General features: G+C 41.0%; 1 protein-coding gene across 3 annotated transcripts; it reads right to left on the minus strand.

Annotated features, from left to right (window-relative positions):
• Window positions 1-8,992: 8,992 nt before the first annotated feature.
• Window positions 8,993-12,268, minus strand: LOC135730421 (uncharacterized). 3 transcript variants are annotated; one of them, XM_065248362.2, is made up of 8 exons: window positions 12,058-12,268; window positions 11,611-11,763; window positions 10,640-10,822; window positions 10,394-10,529; window positions 9,971-10,312; window positions 9,792-9,876; window positions 9,190-9,514; window positions 8,993-9,075 (listed from the first exon to the last, which is right to left on the minus strand). In XM_065248362.2, exons 5-8 carry the CDS (start codon window positions 10,223-10,225, stop codon window positions 9,003-9,005), a joined length of 738 nt encoding a protein of 245 aa, XP_065104434.1. In that variant the 5' UTR covers window positions 10,226-10,312; window positions 10,394-10,529; window positions 10,640-10,822; window positions 11,611-11,763; window positions 12,058-12,268; the 3' UTR covers window positions 8,993-9,002. The 3 variants fall into 3 exon arrangements, with proteins under 3 accessions (XP_065104434.1, XP_065104426.1, XP_065104418.1); XM_065248354.2 differs by having other exon boundaries at window positions 10,640-10,808; window positions 12,054-12,266; XM_065248346.2 differs by having other exon boundaries at window positions 10,640-10,808; window positions 12,058-12,265.
• Between the last annotated feature and the right edge of the window lie 106 nt (window positions 12,269-12,374).

A 12,374-nucleotide genomic window follows, 5' to 3' on the forward strand; every position in this document is an offset into this window, starting at 1 on the left:
TGGATGTCAAGTTGTTTTTTCTTTGACGCCTGATTGAGGCTCTCATCAAACATTAACACAAATGGCCCAGCCTTGTTGATGCCATCCACAAGTTGTTTTTTGAAGAACGATGCTAATCCAAATCGGATAATCTACCCGGTTTTGTCTTTACCACATGTGAATGACTTCGCGATGTCAGGGTCGGGAAACATTTCTTTAAACAGCTCCGAAAGTTCAACGAGTGGTGATTAACTGCAGTGTTCAGACACCACAGAGCCTCCGCGCGCAGTGTTGGTGTGGCGCCCATGACCATCCGGAGGTCAGACGTTGCTGGAGCCGTAGCTTTTGCCAGTAGGCCTACAGTGGCACTAATTTGCGGCGTTGGTGGTGGAGGAGCAGCCGCGCAGACAGCTGAGATTGGTAGAATTAACTGCTCTCTCCGAGCACGCCGCATTCTATTTTTGTGTTTAGTGGAATGCATATGCGACCGAAGTGCGTTAACTCCCATACAGTTGACATTTATGTTTTTTTACACACCGAACAATAAGCCTGCCCGTTATTCCCTACTACAGGCTTGATCCAGTCCTTAAACGCTGGGTCGTTAACCCAGCATTTTGAAAACTTACATTTGCCCATGAAGACGACGATTGTAGAGCTGAAGATCTTTGCCCGAACCCGACGGGACCCGTCGGGACCCGACGGGCTCGGGCGGGTTCGGGCTTCATTTCTAACATTTTACACGGGCTCGTGGCGGGCTCGGGCTTGCGCTCCGGCTTTGTGAGGTAAATGAGCGGTCAAGTTCAATGCTGCAGTAGCGCAGGATCGCGCTGAATTCATTTACAGTGGATTTAATGATTTTCCTCATCAAAAACATGTAGCCTAATCTTGGTGAGTAGGTTTTTCACTGTATAACTAAATATGAATCGAGTCTTAAATACATATTTTAGACAGAGGATATAGACTAATGTTGGCAGTAATGGAGAGAAGTGCCGACGCAAATCCCGCGGATCCTTTCTCTTAATTTCGTTATTGCCAAATACCCATCTTAATTCAGAATGTATTATCTTAATTTAATTCGTTAAGAAATATAAATTTTATTGGCATATTTATAGTGTATTGCATAAGTCTATTTAGAATGAGATGTTACAATGTTACAGATGACTTATTTCTTTGTTTCAACTTCCAAGTGGCGTGTAGATTATTAGTCATGAATAAATAATGTTAAAACCTGTGTAAATTTCTCATTCTTGACAAAAGCTGTGTGTGTGCGCACATTTAAATAATGTCGGGCTGTAAACGGGTTTGGGCTCTTAAAAAGCTGTCAATCTAAATGTACGTTCGGGTTCGGGCTAGATTCTGTCTGGCTCCGGACATTTCGGGCCTAACTTTTAAGGCCCGATTACAGCTCTAGACGATTGTCTAAATAAAACGTAAGCCAGCCACTTCTGTTGAGCGCGCAGTGTTCTGAGATTTTTTTTTTTTGCGCAATGTTCTGAGATGATGCCGAATGACCACTGAAATGACGTCAGCATCAAACATACGTTAAGACGGAGACGAAAGATCTTGATGATTATGTGCCCAGAAATGCTTTTAAACGAAGTAACGCGAACGCAGATTGAAATTCTATCAGAATAGGACACCTTATAGTCTGAAAAAATAATACCTAATTTGGAAATAAATAATACCTCTGAGACCAAATTTACAACTTTTAATTGCCTTAAATTTGACAATTCTGATTGATCACTTTTTAATACTTTTTAAAACCCCGCGGACACCCTGATGGTTAATATATTTTCCCGCTTTAATTTTTTTTTGTGGCATGAAGCTTTCATTAGACCAATGAAATTGACGAACAAACAAATGAACTTCCCATCATTCTGATTACGGTAGTCATTTTTTCACCCTCATCATGGCACAGAAACGGAGAAATGCATATGATGCAGCTTTCAAGTTGAAGGCGATTGATCTGGCTGTTGGAAAAGGAAATAGAGCTGCTGCACGGGAGCTTGGTGTTAATGAGTCGATGATAAGACGTTGGAAACAGCAGCGTGAGGAATTGCAAAAAGACAACTAAAGCTTTCAGGGGGAAGAAAAGCAGATGGCCCGAACTAGAAAATGAGTTTGAAGACTGGGTAAACACACAGAGAGCAGACGGCCGAGGTGTTTCAACTGTGCAGATCAGACTGAAAGCCAAAACAATCACCACCGCAATGAAGTTTGGGGATTTTAGAGGTGGACCATCGTGGTGTCTCAGATTTATGAGACGTAAAGGCCTGTCCATCAGGGCACAGACGAGTCTGTGTCAGCAGTTCCCTCCCGACTATGAGGAAAAAGTTTCAAACTTTCGCACATTTACTGATGCAAAGATAGCGGAGCATTCCATTGGCTTGCACAACATCATAAATATGGATGAGGTTCCTCTGACATTTGACCCGCCTCTCACTCGTACGGGAAAAGCGATTCGTGGAAAGGCGATTCATCAGTCACGCTGAAAGCAACTGGGCATGAAAAAACGCACTTCACCTGTGTTCTGAGCTGCACGGCATCGGGAGAAAAGCTTCCACCGATGGTGATTTTTAAACGCACGATGATGCCAAAAGTAAACAAGAAGGATGGATGACGGAACGCCTAATGCATGAATGCCATACGGAGTGTTACGGCAGGCGACCGGGAGGATTCTTTCACAAGAGCAAGGCATTGCTAGTTTTGGACAGCATGAGGGCCCACACAACAGATTCGGTGAAACAAGCCATCAAGAAGACAAACTGTGATTCCTGGAGGCACAACAAAGTATTTGCAGCCACTCGACATCACTATCATCAATGGGTTTCGAAAGGCTGGACTGCTGCGTGTTGAAGAGGGCTCAGCGGGGGATTTACCTCCAGATGAAAATGACGAGAGTGACAATGAAAACTATCCAATATCAGAAGAAGCAATTCTGAGGCTATTCCACTCCGACACTGAAGGAGATGACTTCAGTGGTTTCAGTGCACAGGATGAGGAAGATAGTGACAATGACTTGCTTGTTAGGCTAATGTTTACTGCTATTTTTTGTTACAAGTCATGTTTCGTTAAAGCCTTTTATTTTTGTTACAAGCCGAGAATTTATTTTGTTACAAGCGGTGTTTCATTAAAGCCTGTGTAAAGTTAATTTGTTTCAATGTACCGGTAGGCACCTGCGGCTTATAGACATGTGCGGCTTATTTATTATATGTTATTCAAAATAAAAAAATCAGTGGGTGCGGGTTTTATTCAGGTGCGCTCAATAGTCCGGAAATTATGGTACCCGAATCTTTGAAATGCTGGATAATTATCGTTTGGGGGGTCGAATAGAGATCACGATCTTTTAACGATTAATCTTGCAGCTCGAATGCGTATGTGCGTGTGTGTGGAAAATGTCCAGCCTCACCACCATCCCGTCATCCATCCAAGGCTGGAAGAGCGTCTTCACGGCTGTCAGACCCTGTGCCTTGCAGCATCCCCGGTCGATGTTAGGGATCTTGGTTACAGGTTGATTGACGAGCCGAAACTGCTTTATGACGCCACGGCACATGGGCCCCAGCTTTTCCACAGACTCCTTACTGGTGAGAACAAAGGACACGATCTGGGAGAACTTGTTCCCGATGCCCTTGCCCTCCCCAGACAATTTCTTCACCACCTACAACAAAACAAACAAATACAAAACAGTTTAGTTTAGTTTTGCACAATGTGGTGTTCAATGTGGTGCTTATGCCATTTTCAGGACGGTGTCGAATGTGGACAGTATCTGGCTCTGGTAGTCCTGAACATTTTCCGCCTCAGCCAGGAGGAACACATGCCGCAGGAGCCGCGTGCAGGGAAGCTCTCTGAGAAGTGGTGCCACCTGGAACTCCCCGTGGCCCAACGCAGAGACAATGCCTCCGGGTTTCACCAAGGCCATGAGGAGCATGGTGTAGAGGTCTTTCCTCTGATTGTAGTCCTCCATATGGTTCTCCTGCACCTGCCGCCACTCCTGCGGTCACACAGGAGGTGAATCACAGTTTTGTCCACCCCACGCTTTACGGTCAATCATCAGCACAGCCGGAAACCTGGACCGATGAGCCTCAACACCGACCCATGGGACCACTTGCTCAACCCCTGGCAGCCTTGAGGCACAGTCCACAGGAAACCACCTCTGTCACCATGGTGTTCCAACCGGACACGCCGCAGATGTGACGTACCTAAAACACACATCGGAGTGAGAGAGAAAGAGATCAGACATCAATCACAGATCAGCATTCATGTATGTTAAAGGGATAGTTCACCCAAAAAAGAACATTTTGTCGTTGTTTACTCACTCTTATGTTGTTACAAACCCGTATTAAATGTCTTTGTTCTGATGAATACAAAGGAAGATATTTTGAGGAATGTTTGTAACCAAACCATTCGTGGACCCCATTGACTTCCATAGTAGGAAAAAAGAATATTATGGAAGTGAATGGGGTACACAAACGGTTTGGTTACAAACATTTCTCAAAATATCTTCCTTTGTGTTCATCAGAATATAGAAATTTATACAGGTTGGTAACAACATGAGAGTGAGTGAATGATAACAGAATTTTCATTTTTAGGCGAAATATCCCTTCAAGTAATCAATACTGATGTATTTATCACTATAAAACAGGTGTGAAGAGACTAGGGTTGTAACGGTATGGCGGTATACCATGATATTAACATGTACGATTATCATACCGTAAACATTTGCTTATTCACGGTTTTGAAAAAAATTATAAATATAGCTGCAAGCAGCGATACCGGGGTCAAGCCGAAAAGGGCACAGAAGGGTGTAAAGTTGAGTTTGGATAAGCAGACCGAAGAACCTAGGTAAACCTAATGATTTCAGATGAAAAAACGCAAAAATAATCAACAAAAATAATCTCTGTTCTTGTCTACTGCAATCGTCGTTCTGTTATTGACAGTCATGGAACATTAGAGCACTGAAGAACATGTGAGTGATATTTGCAGTGGCAAAACATGTGTCACACAAGGGCGTAGGTTTGATTCTGGCATTGGTGGGGACATAAATAAAATGGTCGCATTGCAAAAACTGTTTATCACCGTTTACTTGACATAAACAACAGACAACTCAGTATGCACTTTACTCAGTGACATCTGACTCGCCACCCCCGGTGCCATCCCAAATTTAATGTACTATAATAAACAATTCGTTATGTCCTAGAGCCTAATAAACAGTAGCTGTTTAAGTCTTTGTCAAAAAAAGAAAATCACATAGTAACATATATGAATCCATATTAACTTTATAATATTGAAGAATATGCAATTAATATTTAATTCTTAATTTAATTTTGCCAAAAAATCCCAGTGTTGAAGTAGGTATATATATCATGCTGTTTCCTGAACACAGTTTATTAACGTTTCTGTAGTTTACATTAAATCTTCTTTTCATTAACAGACAGTTAATCAGTGTGAAAAAAATAGTTTGTTTAAAATGCAACATTATGTCTACATCTGTGCAAGTAATGACCACAGTGCAGTAATGAAAGTATTCAGCAATCATGACATGAATTCATGTTTTTACCATGTTGGGGTTATTTTCTTTCATGGATTAGGGACCCTCTAAATAACCTTGCCACCCCATTTATAAAAGGTTGACACAAGTTTGCAACTCCTCAGGGTTAACATGGGATTGTCCTGTATTGGTGAAAACACTGTCCTTGAATCATTATGTGGCACAACTTTTTTTGTGCATGAAACAGTTACAGTGGGTATAATAATACTTTCTTCCTCACTTACCTGTCGCCCGAATAATCACGCACGTCTTGTTGAGTGAACTTTGGCGCATTGTACAAAGTGAAACCATCCTATCACACGTAGCGAGTAAAGACAAGCCCATCAAAAAGTGATGTGCGTTAGAGAGGCGGGACTCAAGAATGCTAATCCAATCATATTAGCAATGTGCGTTAGAGAGGCGGGACTAAAGAAATGCAAAGCCAATCATATTAGCGATGTGACTTACGGAGGCGGGCATTGCAGAGAACGAAAACTGTTAACCGTTTGTGTACCACTTAGAGCGTTATTTTTACAGAACGGGATTGCAAAAGATTTCTAATCTAATTTAAATGATTTCTGACAAAAATATAATAAGTAAAAAATAGAAAACACAAGAACAAGACGGACATTAGTGGTTATATATGAATACAGATTAAATGTTTGGTCGAAATTATTGCTAGGGACAATTCAGTCTTCTCTGAATATTGGTAGGGACATGTCCCTAGCGTCCCACCCTAAATCTACGCCCATGGTGTCACAACATGTTACAACAAGTTAAATGAGTCAAAATACACCATCCCCATGTGTCTACAATGTTCTGATGCAGAGAAAAAGCTCTTGCAAAAACGGTTGATAAGGTATTCTCATTGGTTGCTAGAGAGTAAATGAACATGCACCAGTGATTATAGTTCAATTCATGAAAGGAATAATCCATGAAGACTCATGGTTTTAGATGTGTTTTTGCAGTAGTTATAGGCAAAAATAGCCATTTTCTATCTCAAAACCACTAGGTGGCGCTATGACAAAACTGTGCATGCAACCTTAGGTCATGACTGTGTTACATCTAGCTAGTTTCATGACTATACACTTTAGTTAAGCAATAAAATAGTTGTATGACCATAGGGCTTGCTTGATATGAAAGATTTTGTTCAATTATAGGGCCACCTAGTGGTGGAGGCATACCATTTTTTTTTTGTGTGGCCTCAGACTGTGGTCGTACATCTGCGTATCAAATCTGGTGAAAAAATCTCTTTTCGTTGCGAAGTTATAACCATTTATGTGTAAAAAATGCAAAATTTAAAGGTAATTTTTCGTTTTTTGCATTTTTCGGCCATTTCTGATGAAAATTTTAATATAACGCCAATAGAACTTTTTGTTCAGAAGGTAATGCAATATTCTTCCTATGGTGTTTTCGTGTCGATCGGAATAACGCTCGCGGAGTTATTCGCGCGTGTTTTTTAAGTGCTATTTTGATGCACAGGGCTAACCGTAAGGCGAATCCTGGCATGTTTGGTATCGTTGGACTCGGCGACTACTCAGGACTCCAAAAAATCAAGTCCCGTGAAAATACTTTTATCGCAGCCAAAGTTATAGGCGTATAGAACATTCGTCTGACCACTAGGTGGCGCTGCAACGAAACTGTGCATGCACCCTCAGTTCCTGACTGGCATCTCGAGTACCAAGTGTCGTGTCAATAGGCCTAAGTTTGGCGAAGATACAGCCTAAAATCAGTTTTTTTGCGCTCTATGTAAAATTCGTTGACGCGCTATACGAGAACGGATTGGTTTATCGAAATTCTTTTAATAACTTTTTGCCTTGAGTGTCTCTAGATGCTGCATACCAATTTTCGTGGCAATCGGGTAAAAACTCTAGGAGGAGTTCGCAAAAGTAGGTTTTACGAATATTTCAAAATGGCGGAAAAATTTTCATGACGGAAAATAACGTCATAGGGTCTAATCGAATCGTCTTAAACCAAGGAATCAGAGGAAACAAGAATTTCGTTTCTAGGACTTACGGAGCAGAAGTTATAAGCAAAAACGTAAGTGCAACTTTGGACTGTTGGTGGCGCTAGCGGGTTTGAGATAGAGACTCCAAAATTGCTAGGGATATTATTTGGACTGTCCTCTGTCAGTGTGCCAAATTTCATAACTTTCCTATGTACGGTTCTATGGGCTGCCATAGACCGCAATGGAACAGGAAGAAAAATAATATTTAAAAAGAAAAAGAAAAAGAAAACTAACGGATACAATAGGGGTCTTCGCCCATTCTGGGCTTGACCCCTAATAAAGCAGATCTCTCGCGCGCTGCTGCACATATGCAACTTCATTCCACGACCTCACTCGTTTAAGTACAGCAGACAAAATGTCAGAGCCAGAGACTACAAATTCTAACCTCTATCCCCCGCCGGAAAAAAAATTAAAATCTGCAGTATGGGAATACTTTGGGTATCCAAAAAACTAACACCTTGAAGATGGATATCCAGTTTGCAAGAAATGTGGACAAAGAGTGGCTGCAAAAGGAGGAAATACGTGTGCTACCATATTCGCAAACACATCCCTCTGTGCAGATAAAGGTGTGTTTTGTTTATAATTTAAAGCAGCATTATTTCCGTGATGCAGAGGAAATCCCAAAATCCAGTCATGAAAATTGGACATAAATCGGAACCGGATTTGTGTTTAATTTTCGGCCGATCTGTTTTCGGACACAAAGCTGTTATATAAATGCGCCTCTAAAGAGAACTTTTTGAGAAAAGTCTTTATGGCATTTTCTTTCCGTCTAATCTCAGTACAATGCGCACATGTCAGCATTGTTTACATGGGAATGCTGGTAACCTTTTCTCTCTTGCGCACTCGCTCTCGTTCTCTCAAAACACTAAAGCCCATTTAAGTGATTTATATTACAAGTCAATTTTAAGTTGATTATACGTAGGCCATATCTAAAGAGAAGTAACTTATTCCTTATTTTGTTCAAATGAGAGATGCAGCTTAATTGTGTCTATTTTTATTCAAAAGTTTCTTTTTTTCACAAAAAGTTTTATAAAATAAACCAAATGTTTAACCAAAAACCATATCTGTTTGCATTCATTTAAGGGTCAGTTTAGCTGATGATTATAATGATGGTTTAATCCCATATACCGCAAAACCGTGAAAACCATGATAGCTTCCGAGGCGATTATCCTACCGTGAAAATCTCATACCGTTACAACCCTAGAAGAGACTAAGCCTTACCCGGATGTGGTAACCAGACTTGAAGAGGTATGTGTTGCCTCCGGCCCCAACTTCAGAGAGCACCACCACACCCTGATGGGGTGCCAGAAGAAAAAACGGCAGCAGGAAAAAGGCCTGTGGAGTGGGTATGCCGCCTCTAACGAAGCCGGGTGGCTCGGGGGATAAAACCACATCCGGTCTGACTTTAGGATGCGCCGCTTTCGAATGACGCCCTTGATGTCCTTGTAAATTTGGATGGCCATAAAGAGGCCTCTCTCCTGTCCTCCTTCAGCCAGGGGATGTCTGCAGATGGGATGCCATTGGAGTCTTCCCACAGCCGCACCCAGCCATCCAGCTCCACCTGCAACACATCACATTTAGTTATTTATTTTCCATAATATGGTGGGGGTTAGTAACCAAGGGATTTTGTGAAATGCTTTAACATTGCTTATGTATGTTGTGATTTTACACTTACAGAATAGTCACTCTGTGGCAAGGTGGTGGCAGACGCAGTCTGGCTGTTTGAGGTCGATGATGACTCCTCTGGGCGAGCATCAGGGGGAGACTAAACAGCCTTGCTGGTGGAGGACAGCAGGGGCTTCTTGTGCTTGCTGCGCTTTGCCTTCTTGCTCGTTTACGCAAAGGAGTCTGTTCAGGATGCTCTGCAGTTGCTGGCACGCTGGTGGAGAGCGGCAGCTGTTCGGGACTCCTGACGAACACAGGCTGGCTGGTGGAGATGGGCAAGAAGACTGTGTCGTCCAGAGCGTCATTGGACCATGACAACTGGGAGGTGGCAGCGGCTGCAGGGAAGCTTGATTTATTTAATCATTATTTATTTAACACACCACACTTCTTAACTACTTTATTTACATTTCCTTGCATTTGTACATACATACTTGTACATACCATCTTGTATTTTGTCTTTAAAAAATATATATTTTCTTTTTTTAATCTATTTTTTTGCATATTGTGTATTTTATTAATTCTAATTGTATTATTTTATTGTCTGTATCCTGTCACACTTATTCTGTGCTCTAGAATCTCACCAAAACAAATTCCTTGTATGTGCAAACATACCTGGCAATAAAGCTCTGACTGATCCTGGTTCTCTTCTTGAAGAGCTGGAAGTGGCGGCAGGAAGATTGGAATCCGGTGGAGGCTTCTGTGAATTACAGGGAAGTTTTAGCTTTGAGGTTTGTCTTAACCTAGCATGTGTTTAGTAACAATCACGGCTGTTTAAAGTCACCGTAACCTACCTCTCTATCGAGAATGTAGCGCCTGAAGCACTTCTGGGACTTGGTGGTGATGTCCTTCTCCTTCATCACCAGCCACTGCTTTGTAGAGGTGTACGCCTCCTGCGCCATTTTCTCTCTTGGCCGGTCCCAGCTTGTGCAGGCTGTACCACTGCCGCATCTCGAGGAAAGTGAACGACCTGAAGCGGTCCTGCCCATAAATTGCCCTGTCCACGTTGACCTCGAGGTAGCAGGAGACCGGAGGGAACAGCTGCACATACCTCAGGAGGAGGTCCTTCACCCTCCGGTCATTAATGGTTTTATTTTTTGAGATGCTGGCATTCTTTTACATGCAGATCAATGATACTGAAATGTCACATAATATAATTAATTTATGGAAAAAGGAATTATGAAAAATGTTGATTCTGTTTTGTGCAACACACTCACTACTTAATGTAGCCAACATCATTTTCGACCAGCCATTTAAAGCTTTGGCCATTGTATTTTCCAAAGGTCAAATGAAGCTGACCGAGATACTGCTCCTCTGATGGAGTCGAGGTGAAGTGCCGACATCTCTTTTTAGCTGAAGACACAGACATTTTAATGACAAGCACAAAAACATCATATGCTGCAGTGGAAACATAGTGTGGAAACACATCAACTGCCCTAGTGCCAAGATATATGTAGATATACCTTCCTCACAAGCCGTCTTTTGGTCCTCGACTGTTGTCTTTTTGAAGCACGTGTTTCGATTCGCCAGTGCCTTGGCCTCCTTTGTTGCCCTAAGAAGGCATTGTTGCCTATTTTTTGGCACACTTATGTCAAAAAAGCTTAGCTTGGGCAGCAATGGATCCATCTTCTCCTGAAGGAAACAGCCTGTTATAATCATCATGATGATAAAAAATTATTCTTACCATGACAAATACAGAAGGTCATGATTTAGGTTATGGGTTTTACAGTGAGCGAATTTGAATATCTGTGTACACATTATAAATGCACAAAGTCAGGTGAAAAGTTAAATTCTAGGCTATTTATTGGGCAAATAAACGTTTATGATACTTATTTCCCCCACTGTACAGTATTTTACATGAGGTGATATATAGAGATTTATAGGCTTTTGGTCATAGTTGCAATTAAAAATAAAAAGTTATATTGAAAAGAACTTGATTTGGCCATTACCACAGATCAAGCTATTATTTTAGCCCATTCTTATGTAAATTAACCAAATGTTATTATAGTAAAAGTGTAATAAACAAGTTTTTTGGTGAAATGAATGTCATTTGTATGACCAGAGTGTTACTACAAATACCACGAAAATTAACCATGGTTTTACTACAATTAAAACCAAAAAAACATGGTTACTGTAGTAAAACCATGGATACCACAAAATAACCATAGGTTTGACAACCATGTTTTTCAAAAACCATAGTTACACCACGGTTACTGTAGTAAAACCATGGTTTTGCTGATAGTAATTAATACACCTAAATAACATGGTTACTACACTTTTACCACAATATGTGAATGTGTAACGATCTTGATACCGGACGCTTCGTTGTCACGTATCAACGAATAAATAGTTAAATCACGTAAATTTAAGCTTGTACTTTGACATAATATTATCGTATTTCTCTGTTTTTACATGATAGTATATCATTTCTTACCTTCCAATTATCAATTCTATTTCCAACCAGTTAGTCGGAAGGTGGACGTAGACGGTTCGGCTCTCTGATTGGCCTAGAGTCTACAGTGAACGTACACTCTGGGCCAATGACGGGCCATAATTGTCTACGTTGAACGTAGACTTTTGCACTTCGCTAAAAAAGAAAAAAAAGTAGAAAAAGGTGAAAAATAGGATTAAAAAAGGTGCAAGCACGAAAAATACATCTTATTGAAATACATTATGTTGATGGTCGTTCTAAGTGACAAGAAAAAAAAGTGAAATTCGTGATTCAATTACGTGACTATGTCAAGACCTGCCTAATTTAAGCTAAAACTCAAGATTCATGTTCTGAGCTTGTTTTTGCGATCAGTACACTGGAGTGGGAAGAATTAAATGAAACGCAGACGGAAGGCATAATATGAATGTCAGTAAGTGCTAACTTACTTACATATCACGGTTCTGATCATTTCGGACGAATCCAAGAAACACCAGAATACATTGCAACGTATAAGGGTCCACTCTTTAAGACGCATCCCACATTTTAATCCAAAACAACGAAAAAAATTAGAAAAAAATCCTGAAAGATCCGCGCTTCCGGTTAGTATGATCGATCATGTTTATTTTCAAAAAAATATCGATTCTTAGCAAAGTCACGTCTTTCTGCTCTGCGTTGGAATCTTCCGAGCAAAACTGCGCCTTACTGTTTTGTCCAATCAGATAAGATTTGAGAACTTAAAAGTACATTGGCTAAGTGAGGTGTCATTT

The sequence above is a fragment of the Paramisgurnus dabryanus genome, chromosome 20 (genome assembly GCF_030506205.2).
Source record: "Paramisgurnus dabryanus chromosome 20, PD_genome_1.1, whole genome shotgun sequence".
Classification (NCBI taxonomy): domain Eukaryota; kingdom Metazoa; phylum Chordata; class Actinopteri; order Cypriniformes; family Cobitidae; genus Paramisgurnus; species Paramisgurnus dabryanus.

Coding starts and splice junctions, on each gene's coding strand:
- LOC135730421 (XM_065248362.2), bottom strand. CDS start 10,225: ATGTGCAGCTGTTCCCTCCGGTCTCCTGCTACCTCGAGGTCAACGTGG. Junction 9,877..9,970: donor GCTACATTCTCGATAGAGAG/GTAGGTTACGGT, acceptor TGTAATTCACAG/AAGCCTCCACCGGATTCCAA. Junction 9,515..9,791: donor AGTCAGAGCTTTATTGCCAG/GTATGTTTGCAC, acceptor GCTTCCCTGCAG/CCGCTGCCACCTCCCAGTTG.